The following is a 17,495-nucleotide window of genomic DNA, read 5'->3' on the forward strand; positions in this document are numbered from 1 at the left end:
GAGATCCCCAAGATGAACAGCTGCTGTGTGGCTAATCCATTGACCTATGTCATCTCGCCACATGGCTCTGGCATGAGAGACTGCAGTCCCTCTAAAATGCTGCACTGTGGTTTCCGTTAATGCGCTCATCCGATGTGAAGCTAAAGAAGCCAAAAGGTGCAATAACAATCTTAGCCATTTTACAACTCAGTCTGCTACAGGGCACCATCTAATGTGCATCAATCCGGACAACATGCCTCAGCAGGTCCTAATGTACCCAGTTGAATTATATTCACCCCAAAGGTGTTCATTTCACTGCAATGTCCTGACTAGTTTCACCGCAACACTTACATGATAACTACTCAACCACTGCTATTTATGCACTAGATATCGCAACATGTATAAGTTAATAAGTGAGTTTATGTAATCAAGCAGATCTGAACTGCATGGGTTGTTATTATGTAATTAATCTAGATACATCTAACCTTGCTTGGTGACTGATTACAGAATGTATGCTGGTCTTCATTCAACATATAAACATGAATGCTTTAGCTTTTTGGTTTCTAGAGGATCGTCTGTGCATCTTTGAAACTGTACTGACATTTACCAAGATCGCAATGGCCGAATTTTCACCTAATGACTAACAGTTTGGCACTCAGGGAGGGACTTATTCACTGAGAATTGTGCTTAACACAGAGCTGGATAGTATGTAGTCATGTAATCGTAATGCAATTACATTGTGTGACTCATAAAGGAATTCTGCTGTGGTGTGACAGCTGACACACAGAGGTCATTTAGGCATATGCTAAAACAGGCATTATGAACAGAGCACCGACAATCCTGACTACAGGCGTAAAATAATCATACACTGTTTATCTGAGGCATAAAACACACAGACTGCTCTACGCTCTCATGCATCGGCATGGAAGTGTATTTTCCTACCACGTTTGAGGCTTAGCAGTAATGCTCAGCTTTTGCAATACTGCATGGCCTCCCAGAAATGTGAGCCAGACCACACACACACATATAAAGTTCTATACACATATAAACTATGTACACACACAGGGAATCTGCCGAGGGAATCTCAAAACGAAAAGCACCACTGCAGGATGCAGCACTGGAGGATCATGGGGCAGATCCAGTAGAGAAATGCCTCATGCAGAACTGTAGATGGGCAGAAGCACAGATGATACCCACAGACAAAACTCTGCATATGCCACCACTGTAACTGCGACACTGCAGCAGTATATGGCTGCGAACTAACACAGAGACATCCTCAGGGATCTGCGTGTATCAAAAATGCATCACTCCAAAATGTACAAAAACACAGCTCTAAGTGTTCATGTGAAATAAATGATAAAGGTGTTCTCTAATAAAGAAGTGCAATCTAAGGAAATGTCAGTTTTTTGCAAAAGTCCAAAGTGTGACTCTGGACATAATGTGTCATGGCACAGACACCAGCGTTGTCTGGTTAGAAGTTTGAATTCAACGGCACGTCGCCTTCGTAAGAATTCATTAGTAACCACTGCAGTGGCTAACGGCCCTCGGATGTGACCGTGTATTGAGATCCTCAGGCATCAACCTTAGCTCCGCTCACGATGATTCCATGGCATTCCAAGCTGCCTGCAGGACCTTACATGCATTCTAGGAGAGTGTGTGAGCAACCACAGTACTGCTTAGACCGGACTTGTCTGAACGCATGATACAGCAGATAGTGCTGAGGGCTCGTACCCGGAGCCATGTGGATAGACTGTGTGCCCGTGTCCTTCTGTCTGTGCAGCCTTCCTGGAGCAAACTAACCATGCCACGCTGACTCTGCACATTTTAGATTTTCTGTATCTTAATGAATGAAATAGAAAGCAAATAAAATCAGCCATGAAGTAATTCTCCTTTTAAAATGTCCGATGGTCTGATTCCTAACAGATGTGCCAAAAGTTCTGTCACAAAGGCTGAGAGATTAGATCATGTGTGCTGGACGGATAGTCTCCTCTTGCATTATTTTGCTTAGTCATCCTGCAACTTTAGCTATCCATCCTGCAATCGCAAGCCACCCAAATAAACAGGAAAACCGAAATAATCGGGCAGCTGCATTACTTAGGCCGTGTGATCTAAATGACGGCATAATGAATAAACATAATTAAGATCATTAAAAAGACACAAGACATTTTAACTCTCCTATTTCAGTCAATTTACTGTACTGCCACTGCCTAACCAAATATCTACTTTGTCAACCAAAGTATAACTGGAAGTAATGAAAAAGGAGATATTCATTCAATATTTTTTTCAATAAATATTAACAAATTAAACACACATTTAAAACTACATGAATCTCAGCTAATGATAAGTCAAGTAGCAAATCTTGGTTTCTTTCCTTCTTTCTGCCGTTGATGCCAGACTTAGAGTTGACATAATCAAAACTTCCTTAAGCATCTCATTTTTCAGTCATATCCTTGTGTTTCCCTGCATATAAAATTCCAAGGTAACCCCACACCCTTATCTCCCCACAACGAGACCTCCTTACTCACATCTTTGCTCCCCTCGGCATCTGACTCGCTGCTGAAGTCTTCGGTGTTAAGGTTCTCGAAGTCTGACTCTCCCACGGCGATAGGAACCCGCACGGTGAGATTCGGGTTGTGGATGAAGGACATGCGGTCTTCGTCAATCATGTATTTCCCCACACTGCTGCCAATCCCACTGGTGGTGCCGTTGCCATTTTTCTGATAATCCAGTTCGCGGTTTATGTCCACGCCCGTGTGGTTGCCGATGCACAGCTTCTTGTCATATGCCTCATCGCTCTCCTTCTTCTTCAGGATTGTGGCGATCAGCACCCGTATCTTAACCTTTGCCCAGGCGATGCCCTTCTTAATGCGAATGACAGATATTTGCAGGTTGTTCATCTCACCATCGTCATCTGTAGCAGCCAGGTTGTCAGCACTAAATGAGCTCAGTAGCAGGGCAAGGAACAGGTTCAATACCTGGAGAGGGCATGCATTAGTTAGTCAGGTTCTATCACAAAGGTTACTCGTTAAACAATTATTTTGATTTAAACCATGGTTTTGCATTGGTCCCTTTCATGTCCCCATTTGGCCAGCAGATGTCACTGGACCTCTCGTTTTTTCCCCTGGTTCCTGAGTGTTTAGGTAATTGGTGTCTCTTGTCTGGTGTTTGTTATCTGTGTTTATACTATGGATTTGGTAAAAAAATATTTTCTTATTGGTCCAGAGATGTCACGTGGTTGTTGATTATTTTCATATAATGGTACAGGTAGTTTCAGCAGCCTAATACTCATAAATAAGCAGTCATTCTTAACAGCATCATTTTCCTTGGTTTTCAAAAAGTGTAAACCACTTCAAGGTGTGTGGATATACGTAAAGAAATAATTCCAACCTGGCTACACCAAGTTGTCATTTATTAGTTTCATATAATTGCACCCCCCATCATGGTTTTTTACATATTCTTAGCAGTGAATTGGTGATTGTATCATGTTCTGATTTTTTTTGGTGTGGATAAACAGAGGAAGCCCTTCCGTACCACCAGGTTTCCTATGACCATGACCATCATGAAGACGGTGAGGCACATGGTCTGACCGGCCACCTCCATGCAGTCCCACATGGTCTCGATCCACTCGCCGCACAGCACCCGGAACACGATCAGGAAGGAGTGGAAGAAGTCGTTCATGTGCCAGCGGGGTAGCTCGCAGCTCAGCGCGATCTTGCAGACGCAGTCCTTGTAGCTCTTGCCGAAGAGCTGCATGCCCACCACGGCAAAGATGAAGACAATGATGGCCAGCACCAGGGTCAGGTTGCCCAGGGCACCCACGGAGTTCCCAATGATCTTGATGAGCATGTTGAGGGTGGGCCAGGACTTTGCCAGCTTGAACACTCTCAGCTAAAGAAGTAGGCATTGGGTGGGATTAAGGGGGTAGGGTGTAAGCAGGATTGGACTAAGTAACAATCACTGATAAGCAGTTCACAAATAGTATTGTAAAGTATAGAGTAAAATCACAAAAAGAGAAAATTAAAGGTGTCATCAGATTTACCAATCTGAATGATCTCAGCACAGAAAGACCCTCCACATCAGCTAGGCCCAGCTCCACCAAGCTCAGGCTCACAATGAAGCCATCAAAGACGTTCCAACCCTCTTGGAAGTAGTAATATGGGTCCATAGCAACAAGCTTGGCAAACATCTCTGCTGTAAAGATTCCGGTGAACACCTGTTAGGACAAAAGTTTGTTACCAGTGACCAAGCATCTTCATTTCTTGAGAATCCAGAACTACAGCATACATCAAGAAATTCTCCAGACCATAAATTTACTGGCTAAATGCAAACATTCAAGTGAAGTAGAAAAATTATCTACACATCTTGGAAAATAAAAGCGCTTCTGTAATCAAGTAATGGGCTACAAAATGGATGTAGAGAATTGTTCATGAGGGTTCATGTCTTTTACAATTCTTATTTTGGGCTGGAGTGGATTAATATAAACATACTATTATAGGTACATAACAGTTTCACAGCCTGCAATTCCCCTAGACACCATACACAGATTCAGACAAAACCAAGACTGCTGACTCAGGCCACAGAATAGGGGAAGAAGATGCAGCTCAGCTTTAAAAAAGGACTTCATATTTAATGACCCTGCCATCGGAAAGTGGCTCCAGGCTGGGGTCTGCATCTTCAGAACAGAAGTGCTCTGTGGGATGTACGCCATGTTCCAGGAAAATGTAAACTCAAAGGCAAGAGTGCTTTGTGAGTCTTTGTGAGTGTATACCTTGGTGTGTCCCTGTACCGTTTTTTAGGTGGTTATATGAAGTATTGTCTGAGTTTATGTATAACAACAGGAGGCTTTTCAGGTCCATAGATGGCCCCATCAAATCCAAAATGCACCAACTATAACTAGAAACCATAAACAGTCAACAAGAATTAAAGATGTAGATATCCAAGGAGTAAATCCATGGACCAAAAACCCTAAAATATGTGTTGGGATGTGAGCCATAATGAAGGTGATTCTCACCAGGTTTCCAACGTACAGGACTTCCTCAAAGTGGGGTGTCATGGGGTAGTGCTCCATGGCCATGAAGACGGTGTTAAGAACAATGCAAATGGTGATGGCAAGGTCTACGAACGGGTCCATCACAATCAGATTGACAATCTCCTTGATCTTTATCCACATAGGGCAGCATTCCCAGATAAGGAATGTGTTTGCAAATTTGTACCAGCATGGTGGACACTTCCGCTGGGACTCTTCCAGTTCTATAGCCCAATGGTATAACAAAGAACAAGGGCATCAGTCAAGCATTTGCTCTGGTCACTGAAGGAGCTATCTGCAGCAATTTCTATTGCAATTCGCTTAACAGCATAGCTGAAAGAGAGGCAAAGGTAAGTAAAACATATTTAAATTTTGTAGGAGATGCAGTGAAAGGAAACTGTACCCTCCACCAAAGTGTTGGTGATAACGCTCATGACACTATTGGCTCGGTCCTTGCGACCAAAGGAGGTGTTCAGCTGGTCCACAGACACCATTAGGGAGCCTGAATGTTTCTTCTTCACGCCAACCTCAGTGGTTTGCTGCCAGGAGGAAAATGCATGGCATTAGAACAATGACAAGAGTCAACGTAACTGCCTCCAGACAGTGCCCAAAATGTAATGTGAATGGGAAGCTAAGAGAGTAAAATGTTAGCCAGGGGTGGGGATGCAGACTAATGACAGTGCAGTAGAGATGTCCTTGCGCCCCCCCCCCCCCACACCAATCTGATTAATACACTCCTGCAGACTCATACAGAACAGAAGGACAACTAAACTGCATAGCGAATTGGAACTTAAATCCACAATGTACTGGGTGTTTTATAGACATCTAGTGACACGAGAACCTTCCTTTGAGAACAAATGGTATGAATCACACCTGCTGAGAACACATGAGGTGCTTTCAATATAATGTTGGTGAATTTCCATAATTCGGCATCAGTCACGGTCACATCTCTACCCTGTTCCGTGATGAACCAGGAGGTGAATATGGCACACAGTCTTCTTCGGGAAGGGATGGGGCTAGTGTTGCAAGTGAGTGTGTGTATATGTGTAAGTGTGTGTGCAGGGTGCGTCACTGAGTCCGACATGCATTGACGTGCATAAATTTCAAAAGAAGAAAAGTCAAGGTGCCACACAAGACAGGTGGATTCCCATGCGGAGCTGAAAAGCACACAGGAGCTTGGACTGTCAGAAGTGTAAGGATGTCAATCTACCAGGCCAAGAGCGTGGAGTATGGCTGCGGGAATCGTCTCTTAAAGGCTTCTAAGAAAAGAAAAACTAAGGTAGAAATGCCACCTGAACTTTTAAGGACTCACAAAAACAGGAGATTCTGGCCATTATGGCTGATGTTTCTGCGGATGCGAAATGCACTGTAGATCACTATTCACTAGCTAACCTGCTTAAACTTCTCTGACAATGATCTCCAACACATGCAGGGTCTGTCATCAGTACGAGGAACCCAAACAGGCTCTGTTTGCTTTGCAAACACCATAAGGAAGCGCAATAAGGATACAAAAGAATAAGAATAATATTTATGACCATTTTTCCATACACGGTGACATGGGGCATGGCTGACAGCCATCCCAGGGGGAAGCTTATTCATTCACCTGGTCCCAGGTTCTTAACCAAATCCTTAAATTGGTGTTTTTCACCCTCATTAAATTTGACTCCTGATGACTCTGGGGGCATTTATTTAACTCCCAGACATGCTGCTTTCCTCACATGTTTCTTTGCAGAACTGTGTTGATTCTGTCCCTGCTTAACCTCCACAAACTTAAAAAGGAAATTCAGTCCCTAATCCCTGCCTAATCCATGCACCATGTGGCTGCGTTGCAAAAGCTACAAAAATAAACGTCATGTTGGTTTCAATTGTATTACCAGGAATGGACAGATAAACCACTGATGTACAAAGAAAGGAAAAGGTCTGAAAGCTGGACTTACAGGGGACATCATGGAAATGGATTAAAAAAGAAATCAGACTTTTATGAATTAGTCTATAAGAAACAGCACGTATCTCAACTGCCCGTTTTACGAAAAATTGCAAGCAGAGGAACGTGAGAGACCTGGCAGGCAGACGAGGGCAGGACAGCAGACAGGGTACAAGTCTGTCACCCTTTGTCCCACAATGTGCACCAGTGCAGAAAGGTCTAAGAGCCTCATCAGCCACTCAGGAAGTGGGCACTGCCAGTGAAAGTATTGCAGTGCAACAGTGCAAAATGACAACCTCACAGTTACCTGGTCATCACAGGAAGTTGAAGCTGACAACATTGGCCAAGCTTCCATTTTTTCATTGCTTTTCCCACCTAACACCTTGGCACTATGAATCTTCAATACCTTCTGATACTGACCTAACCATACTAATTGAGAAATGACTATTAACGGTTGTTAATCGAGTGGCTGGAAAGTCATCACATATAAAATTCTTTTAATTATGTTTCATATCAGAGTGATGGTCAAGATATGGGCTATCAGGGGTAACTGCTTCCATGCTGCTTGCTAAAAAATGTGCTTCTTCCTTTCTCTTCTCACTGTTTGGGACGCAGGGGCTGCATTCAGAGTGGTGGGGGGGGGGAATGGAGTTAATTGGGATAAACCACAAAGAAGGAAGGAGGAAGAGGAGGAGGAGCGCCATGCCTGGGCTGATCTATTCATGGACGTCCTTACACTGTCATCAGTAGCTGCCTTATCTATTATCACCTCAGGCAGAAGGCGTCCGCCCGGACCAGGCCCGATGAGCGAGACCACGCCGTTACAGTCCACCGTGCTGTTTCTCTTGCCATGCGGGGCCAGTGGATGGATGCGAGACGAGCCCTGGCTGTAGCCGCTGTAGCTGCTGCGGCGGTAAGGGATGAAGAGGGAGCCCCGGCGCTCCTCGCTCTCCTCCACTGTGCTGTGCTCGTCGTCCGCAAACTCGTTCTCCGAGCCCACGTCCTTGGAGCGGCCCTTGAAGCTGAAGATGCTGCTTTTGCTGTTCTGCCGTGACAGGAAAGGCGACCCGGGAATGCTGAGGAGGGACTGGTGGGGGAGGCGGGAGGAGGACAAGGGAGAGTAGAAAGCACCGGGGGAGGGAAAATGGATGGGTGGGGGTAAGCATTAAGGTTGTGAGAAGGGGGAGTCATGGGGAGGACGATGAAGATGAGGTAACTATCAGCCATTGCTATGAAAATGTTTACACACCATTCACATTTCCTACACTTATACTTAACTATGTTCAATTATACTTTTAAATGTCACTTAAGTATATAAAGCCTTCAGTATTCTGTAATTCAGCATACAGAGATATCAGTGTAAGGTTAGGGGCAGGTAGTGAGGTTAGGATTCATCCATTTAATCAAAATAAATGAAAGTCTTCCTAAGGAATGTGACTGAGACACTGAAGTAAAGAGAGCAGAAGGATGATGACAGAATCTGTGCTGATACTCCAGGGATGCAGTGAAAGATTCTTAAAGCTGCATCAATAATTCATGACGCCGATTGAAAGCATGGACCTCATCACTGCCACAAATATCGAGTTCCTGTGGATCAATATCTCCACATCCAGCCATCGTAACAACTCCAATCTGTAGCCACACCTCAGGAATTAAATAAGACAGAATTAAATGTACTGATTCCCACAAGCGTGCCGGTCCTCATTGCCTCTTTGCCTTCACCTTGTTGATATCAGTGATATTACTCAGGATTCATTTAAAATCCAGCCACAGGAAGCCAGAAATTACTTATTCACAATAACCTTATTTCCATTGATGATTTTATCTAAAGCGATATAGCGTCTCTGGAGCTGTGGTGGGGTTACCATGGTCAGAGGCCCAATGGTAAAATTACTGCCAACCACGGGACTCTAATCGGCGACGCTGTGACCAGAGGAACATGGAGGTGGCTGCCTTTCACTTTAATGCCCTAAAATTAATTGCAGCCGCATGCAGTTTTTTATTGCTTTTTTCATATTCCATATTTTCTATCCCTTAGGGAATGATGGGTTTTCCTTTGGGAGAATAAGATGCTAGCAGCCACCCCCCCCCCCCAAGCATGCCATCCAGGTCCCACACCTGGTTCATGATGGACGTCCTCCGGCCCAGCCGGCTGTCTGGGAAGCGGAAGCGGCTCCTCTTGCTGCCTTCGTCAGACTCAGTAACGATCTTCTCGCTGTCCCCCTTCTCCTCGCCCCTCAACTGCTCTTTCTGGCGCCATTTCTTCTTGCGGTTGCGGCGCTCCTTTGCGCTCTTGGAGCTCAGTTTGGAGACTTCGGAGGAGCTCCGTGACAGGCGGCCCCCGCCGTCATCCTCCACGGCGTCCTCTGACACCGTACCTGCCGGCGTGGCTGTAGCGGCAGCCTGTCGCACGCGAGATGGGAGTCAGTGAAGCCATGAGTGAGAAAAAGGTCGACATGAACCAGGTCTAAGTCATAACCATAATGCCCAGAAGCTGTAAGAAGATGGACTAGAAAAAAAGAGAGGGTAGACAGACAGACCTGGGCTTCTTCCTGCTGTTTCTTCAGCTGCTCCAGCATGGCCTTAAATTCAGCCTCTTTCTGCTCAGCCTCCTCCATCGTGGCCTGGTTCTGCTCCTCGTAGGCCATGGCCACCACGGCCAGGATCAGGTTCACCAGGTAGAAGGAGCCCACAAAGATCACCAGCACGAAGAAGATCATGTAGGTCTTGCCCGCAGCCCTGAGTGTCTTTGAAAAACAGACGAGCAGCTCGTGTTAGAGCTGAGCCACCCTACAGCCTGGCTTCACTTCAGTGAGGGCATGTGCAGTAGATACCAGAATAAATTAATAACCTATGGAAATGAGACTTATTCCACATGGATGAACACAGACAAAAGTTCATCACACAACATGTGCTTCTTGGCCTTTCATTCACACTGTAGTTTCCATTCACATTTTTCCACTGCTGCAGCCGTACAGGAGCCTAATCGCCATGCTTTAATTTAATCATTCCAAAAAGTGAGAGAGGTACATTCACATCAGCACATCTGAATGATATATGAGATCAGAGTGACAAGTCATCGTGCTTCCAAAAATATGAACATTCATTTTTACATGAATTGCTTTATTGCTAAATGTTTTACAAATACTCTGTACAATATCACAATATTGTGGTTTCCATCTGGATCTTCAACTTCAGGCATAGTTTGCTTTATTAGCTGTGTTGTGTAAATACATGGAGATCAGAATACAATCACATTCAATGACCAGTTTTTTCTAAACAATTTTATAATATTTTGCAGTTTATATAGCACTACAGAACTGAAGGTCCTGCTCTTAATCTCATTATACATGTGTAGAGTGACAATAAAAGGCATTCATTCATTCAACAAGTAATTCGAAAAGCATTAAATATAATTGCAAATAATTCAGCTTTTTACGGTAATGAGACAAAAAGCATTTGAAATGTCGGGATATTTAGGCCATTTAAGAGTGAGTTAGGACACTTTGAAAAACATGGGTAGATTGCAGCCCACAGCTAAAAAGCATAAACACAGAGGAAACATATCAAACGATACAACAAACCTTCATATGGGTGACAGAAGCGCCCGACACTCAGAAACTTACTAATGTCCCAAAGAAGAACAAACGGCAAGGAGCAGCTACACTGATCCCTGTTATTGAATTGATGCCATAGAGTAATGGGGTTAGTGGCAGTAAATCCCATCTTTAACACAGACATATAAAGAGACACGGTCAGCTCAGTGGATTTACTGACACAGGGGTACTGATTCAAAAACAGAAGCGGTTAACCAGCTGAGGACAAGATTGAGAACTGATATGGATTTGGCTCACATATTGTAAAGAGAAATTAAAACTTACAATACGGATTAGCATGGGAAATCAAATCCATCGGTTATAGAAGTAACAAAGAGAACTTCTCAAACCAAAATAACTACCAAGAAATGAAAATCAGAAATTCTGTTTGATTTTTATTTCTTAAACAAACCTTATTTCAAAAATAACACCAGGCAAAATAATTTACATACGTTATACTTATTTTGGTCATTACATATTGAGTTAAATGAATATTAAATTGAATAAAATTAATAAAACCAGGCTTGAAATTTAATACACAAAACTATATATATAATTAGGTAATGAAACCGGAAGCTGTTCAATCAGGAAAAAAAGACTGAACTTCTCATAACAGAAGTAGCAGCACGGCGCCATTTTGTGAAGATATGAGTTTTAGTGATTATTTAAAATCACTGGCTGCATTTTCTGGCAACAAAATAAAGAAGCTGGTGAGGATATTTATCTGGACGCTTGCTCCTGTCAGGACGCTTGATTACGACAGGCTACACTGGGAGGACCGAGGCTTTGCTGCCCACTGTGGGCCGAGTCTTGTTACCCCACTGCCCTGCCATGTGTTCATAAGCTTCATCTATCCCGTCCCTGAGCTCCACTCCATTACAGAACTCCTGCAGCAGCGGGAAGCCCTGTGCTTAATGGGTCGGCTGGCGGAGGGGGCAGGACCACAGGCAGAATTTCTTTGCCAACACAACGACTGTACAGATCTCCAGGACCTTCCCTGGGGCTGCTGGAACCAGGAAGAGCCTTTCTAGACAGAGGGACTAGTTCATGAGAGCCCTATGCTCTAACATTCTGTCTAGGGAGCCAGCATCTCAACTCCTGGGTCCTAAAACCCCATGGGCTCCCATCTTCTGTGAACATTTGCCGAGGAGGAGTGTACTTTTTAAGACAGCACATTGACTAGACGGTTCTCACTCCTTCCCTAACGAGTAGATCTTCTCCAAACCCTACATTCCATCACTTGATTTATGTGCTGCGAGATTAAATTAAAGAGGTGCCCGCTTTAGCAGCCCATCTATTTTTGCGAGAAGGTGCTGAGCTCTCATGCTATAGTTCACGGAGAAAAGCACTTTGTGAGGAGCAGCTTGCAAAAAGCCAATGGGAGCAAACCTGTTCAGCTGCACCCTGGATACCCTATGTGTCGCTCATGTGATTAGAAGATGAGAAAATGACTGAAAAGAAAAATATTGTTTTAAAAAAATATTGTTTTAAAGTCATTTTGACATGACAAGAAGAAAATCACCAGTGTAAACCGAAAGCATATTTTCATACAGGTCAGGGGCACGAACTGACGGAAATGAATCTACTTAAAGTCGGCTTCCTTCCTGCCCCCTTTCACACATCCTGGCTTGTTCGCGCACTAATCCCGGTGTAAATTTTTAATGCATCTTTCCATTCCACTATGTAAGACAGCTTAAGAGTTTCAGCCATTACAGTGAAAGCTAAGAAGGACTCAAATTGCAGGATGTAAAGAAACCGACTGTAGGCGTGACCAAGAGGAACCCACCCTCTCTAGTAACCAACCAGCATTCGATGCGGCAACAACAAGACGTTAGCAAACCTTCAGTACCAACACACATGGCAACATACCAAAATCACCCATAATTATTTCACTTTCTATATACATATTTCCAATCTAATATAAAATGCCTTGCAGTCAGTGTTATAAGCTAGCAAACTCATGTGTCATTACTGGGTTCCTACTGGTCAATAAACACGTATAAAAATACATTTTTGTTGATCTCAAACATGCAAAGCAACGTTCTTAAAAACTGGAAAAAAAAAAACAGTCATAAGCACAATTACTTCAACAGCCCTCCAACACCAACTTGATGGCTTTGTAATCAAAAGCCCTAACCCTAACCCCTAACCCTAACCCCTAACCCTAACCCAACCCTAACCCCTAACCCTAACCCTACCAGCACTCGCTGGAAGCCATTTCTCATGTGTGGGCCACACACATTCAGAGTAGTGAACTTGAAAATGCTTGTAGGTTTGAGCCAAAGTGGACAGTGCCACTGTCCAGAGTGCAACCCTATTTAGCACAGGCAGGCCAGTATGCAGTACATGAGTCACAGGTCTTACTGACTGTCTTCACAATTAGCTGCAAGAAAAAGAAATGTCACCTGCGATTGCATTTGGTGTTGTTTCTCATACTGCTAAGTTGGGTTTTTGGGAACAAAGGCTGAAAACTAAAGGCCTTACCAGCTGGTACAAGTTCTCCCAGAAGTCCTGTGTCATGAGACGGAAGAGAGCCAGGAAGGCCCAGCCGAAGCTGTCGAAACTGGTGTAGCCGTAGTTTGGGTTCTTCCCAGCCTTCATGCAGGTGTATCCTTCGGGACATCGGCTGGAAGCAGTGGGGTGAATCCTGTCATTACTTCAGCTCTTACAGCATGTATGAATATTATAATGCACAATAAATACACCCAGTGACTACTTTCTTAAGCATACACAAGTAGTATCAGGCATTCGGTCTCCTGAACAACTTTTAATGACAAAAATCCTTATGACTGGATGCTCTCTCTTTATTGCACCATTTTCTGTAAGCTCTAGACACTGTAGTGCATGAGAATCTTAATTTAGTGGCTGTTTCAGAGATGCTGGAACCACCATGTCTGACACCAACAATCACACCATGTTTAAAATCTTTACTGTGATCTATGTTCAATCACACAGAAACTCAACTTCTTGTTCCTGTCAGTATGCTGTATATATTCAGTTGCAGCCATATGATTTGCACAGTTTGGTTGTGCTAACTAGGTGTACCCAATAAACTGGTGTATATCAGCCTGTATTAAATGGTCCAAAAACAAGCCACTCACCCAGAATCAGAGCTATTTCCACACAAAAGAGCATCTAACTGTCCAGGCAGAAAGTAGAAATTGGCTAAAAATGGAAAAAGGGTGAAAAGAGAGGAGGGAAGATGCTGTCAGCTTTACATTCTGCAGCTTGCGGCCGTTCACTTGGGTCAGCAACAGTATCATTCCATCCCAAACATACCAAGCTGCTGTGTGCCACCAATTCATGCATCTGACTCACCACTGTAAAAGAAACAGCCCCCCCGGGGTGACATCCTCCCTCCCATTTGATACCACTGTGAACCATGTTCATATTTAGGCTATTAGGTGCTGGAATGGAAGGGTCAGTGGTTGACTTAGCAGAGCCTAGGTGCTAACTCACTGTCATTCATGATGTACTCATCGAAGTTGAAGCCCTTGCTGCCATTGCTAAGGTAATTCTCAGTGGAATTGATGGGCCAGATGACACACTTCTGCCGTAGGTTCCCCATGAAAAGCTGCAGGCCAATCAGGGCGAAGACGCTCAAGCAAAAGACAGTGAGGATCATCACGTCTGATAGCTTCTTCACTGACTGGATTAGTGCACCTACAATGGTCTTCAGGCCTGCAAGCAGTAACACACAAAGGAGCAGGTTGGAAAGGACGTAGGGGTTTTCCAGTATATTCATTGCAAAGACGGAGATGTCTTTACAAACATCATAAGCTAAGGATTCTCAGAAGATACTTGCACATCATTCCACAGAAGCAAAAAGCTTGACGTTTTCCATTTAAGTATGTAACCCCCCTGAACAAACATTGCATCAGCAGGTCCTGATGTGGAAGAGTATCCGAGCATGAATCTTACCCTCTACAAGAACTACTTTCTATTTCACCTACTACTGATACTAGATGAGATGTCCTGTCAACTTCAGTTCTTGAGCTTAACTACATTACTAGACAAAGAAGTAGGACCCTTGAAAGAGCAAAACAAAGTTAAACATCTTTCAGGCCACTGCAAGTGTTTCAGATTAACAGAGAACAAGACAAAAGTAGGAGTCACCCAACACAGGTCTCCACTGGGTATGTGTTTGGGAAAGATTTTGGGAAATACGAGAGTCAGAGGACACACAGGAAGAAGGGAGCAAGGAGATGACCTTGCAAGCTGTTCTGGTTTGGAAGGCAAGCCAGCTTGATAATTCAATAACAAGTCGGCGTGAAACCCCAGGAGACTGTGGGAGGACCCCTATGCAGGACGCAGATGAACCAGACGTCCATAGGAAAATAAATACTTTGGCACAACAATGAGAAAAACTGGAGGGACAGGAATAGAAGGACAGGCAGGGAGATGGAATTCACATGCAAATCATTTAAACTCCAAGGCTGATGAAAAATACTGGAAACATCTTTAAGTGGGTGGACACTAGAGAGTGGACACTGGTTATCGTCAGACCCATTTCCCCATCCTTCCACCCTTCGTAAACATCTTGGTAGCAGATACCTTTAGTACTGAAGTCTTCCAAGTTGTGATCTCCAGCCTTGACAGTCAGAAGGTTCAAACCCAGAGTCCAGCTCAGGTGAGACAGCTGTCTTTTGCTTCCCTTTGCTACAGGTCTTACATGCTGTCATGGTAAGTTCTATTACCTGATTGCCTTTGTTAAAAAGTGCTCAGACAATTTTCCCAATAGTGGAAAATTGTTTTCACTGTTCCGCTATTCATGATAAATTATTACAAAGAGTGTGCAATATAAGGTAAATGCTGATTTATTTTCTGATGGACAGTGGCTCTTCCACTCTGAGAGTGCAGGGAGTCACAGCTTCAACTACTTTAGGACGGTTCCATTTTCAGGTTCAACTAGGCTCAGTAGTGACCAGTTCTTTCGCATGGCCTGAAGGCAAAGTACAGGTTCATTCCACTATTTCTGCAATCACTGTGGATTAAATGCTCTAATTCTGCCTCCAAATGGGTCAGGGGCAAGACATTAAGACCAGAGTCACTCCTAACAGATTCCTCCCAAGTTGGTAATCAGACTTATCAGATGTAGAGGATTTATGAGACGTGCAAGGAAAGCTGTCTCCCAAAGGTGGCAGTAGGACAGAAACCAGCAATTCTGCCAGTCAATGAATTGCATTAAAATATTCACGACTGCCGCAATGTGTTGTGATCTTTGGATGAAAAGGATTCTGGGATACATGCCGCTCCTCCTATCACTGCTCGGGGGCAGCTCACAGACAGTACTCTGTGTTTACATTCATACTCATTCAGTTTAGCTGCTAAACAATTCTGCATCACGTATTTGTTTGTTCGTTGGCTGGTTTGTTTGTTGGTTCGTCCAGAGACGATCTAGTTTTATTTGATAAAAAAAAATAAAAAATCTGAGAGCAAAATTAAGAGTGCTGTTCAAAATATAAAAAAGTAAAACAAATCCGCGGGCAGGCGAAATCGCTGAAAAAAGGGAGTCGCCTTGAGAAGCATCATGCAGCGTGAGAAGCGTATGCAGACTAGGCTTGGCAGTCTTCGTAAATAAGTTAAAGGGATGTTTTGTGGAGGCCAGAGTAAATGCAATAGGACTTTTCTGTGGTCTGTTTCAGTACATATTGAATATCTAATACATAAGCCATTACATTATTTAAAACAAGTCAAAGCATTCTTAAGACTTATACTATACAGCTGCCTTACAGCCAGACTCAGCTGAGCATAATTTTACTTGGACTATGGTACATTTAAAATCTGACTATTTTTCTTGTCTTTGTTAAAGACAGACAGACAGACAGCAGTATCAGACGTTTGTCAGTAGTCACTGAATGGCTTCATATTTCTTGCTCATTTTGGGGAATTCACTAAACATTACTTAAATGTTTGGGGGAAGTCAGTAACTAGTGTGTGGTTGTGTCTATTTGGAGCTGTTGCACTGAAGAGAACATTTTGTCTGAATTCATGGGTGGTGCTGTTAAAGATCCTTCCTTACAAAGGAATTAAATTGATTGTGGGCAGTATCCGATGGGTCAACAGCACAGACTGGAGAGCCTGAGATGCTAATAGACTGCAAAGCCTATAAAACTATCAGTACTATTTTTTAATCATTTTGGGGAATAAGTAAATCGTTATTCCCAAATTTCCTTTTTTTTATTATAACAATATGTCAAAAAAGAGAAATAAGAGTTGGATCAGCCTTAGTGTTTAAATTGAGTCTCACCTGGAATGACAGAGATAGTTTTCAACGCTCGGAGAACTCTGAACGTTCTCAGTGCAGAGACGTTCCCCAGGTCCACAAACTCTGTCACATATCTGGAACGAGGGAGGATCACACACAAACACCGAATGACAAAAACAACACGCCAAGAGCACAACGACAGCCACCAGGAGGAACGCCACTCACACAGCCTGTCCATCGAGGAAGGAAGAAGGGAAGGAACGGAACAGAAGACACCTAACACCAACCCCTGGATAGCACCACCCCACCGGGCCGCCTGGACCCCTTACCTGGGATTACTGAAATAGTTTTCAAAGCCCTCAGCACTCTGAACGTGCGCAGAGCTGAGACATTGCCTAGGTTTACAAACTCTGTTATATACCTGCAGAATCAAATCAAAATTACTTGTAGTGATTTTAAAAGAAACAAGAGACAGAAAAGAAGATGCAGAGACCTATCTGTCTTACAGCAACAGGCAGCTAGTTTCAGAATTAAGTGAAAATATGACAAATCACCAGTCTCTTCCTAAGCACTTCAGGGACAGAAGATTACCAGACATCACTGACACAGGAAAGTAGGGCTATTTTTCAAAACAAATGTGAATAAACCATATGGAACTCAGGGTCTGGATCAGACTCCTACTGCTGTTGAAGATTAATCAGAGACTACAGAGAGGAGTCTAAAGCACATTTCTGTTGGGTCCCACTGCCGTAAGGCGTTTGC

General features: G+C 43.6%; 1 protein-coding gene across 6 annotated transcripts in view; it reads right to left on the reverse strand.

Moving 5' to 3' along the window:
* The window catches only part of LOC125723602 (sodium channel protein type 8 subunit alpha-like), a 67,114-nt gene that overhangs the window by 21,757 nt on the left and 27,862 nt on the right, over positions 1–17,495 (reverse strand). For 2 of the 6 annotated variants that reach the window (XM_049000343.1, XM_049000342.1), the window contains exons 6-17: positions 17,063–17,154; positions 13,985–14,206; positions 13,627–13,690; positions 13,010–13,151; positions 9,470–9,676; positions 9,048–9,332; positions 7,699–8,016; positions 5,409–5,544; positions 4,991–5,229; positions 4,019–4,192; positions 3,511–3,867; positions 2,505–2,954 (exon numbers count right to left, since the gene is read on the reverse strand). In XM_049000343.1, the coding sequence (XP_048856300.1) occupies positions 2,505–2,954; positions 3,511–3,867; positions 4,019–4,192; positions 4,991–5,229; positions 5,409–5,544; positions 7,699–8,016; positions 9,048–9,332; positions 9,470–9,676; positions 13,010–13,151; positions 13,627–13,690; positions 13,985–14,206; positions 17,063–17,154 (2,686 nt within the window). Of the gene's footprint in view, positions 1–2,504; positions 2,955–3,510; positions 3,868–4,018; positions 4,193–4,990; positions 5,230–5,408; positions 5,545–7,665; positions 8,017–9,047; positions 9,333–9,469; positions 9,677–13,009; positions 13,152–13,626; positions 13,691–13,984; positions 14,207–16,775; positions 16,868–17,062; positions 17,155–17,495 lie in introns of all 6 variants that reach the window. The other 4 variants (XM_049000345.1, XM_049000341.1, XM_049000339.1 and 1 more) reach the window with 4 other exon arrangements.

This window comes from Brienomyrus brachyistius, unplaced genomic scaffold (assembly GCF_023856365.1).
Source record: "Brienomyrus brachyistius isolate T26 unplaced genomic scaffold, BBRACH_0.4 scaffold50, whole genome shotgun sequence".
NCBI classification, from domain to species: Eukaryota; Metazoa; Chordata; class Actinopteri; order Osteoglossiformes; family Mormyridae; genus Brienomyrus; species Brienomyrus brachyistius.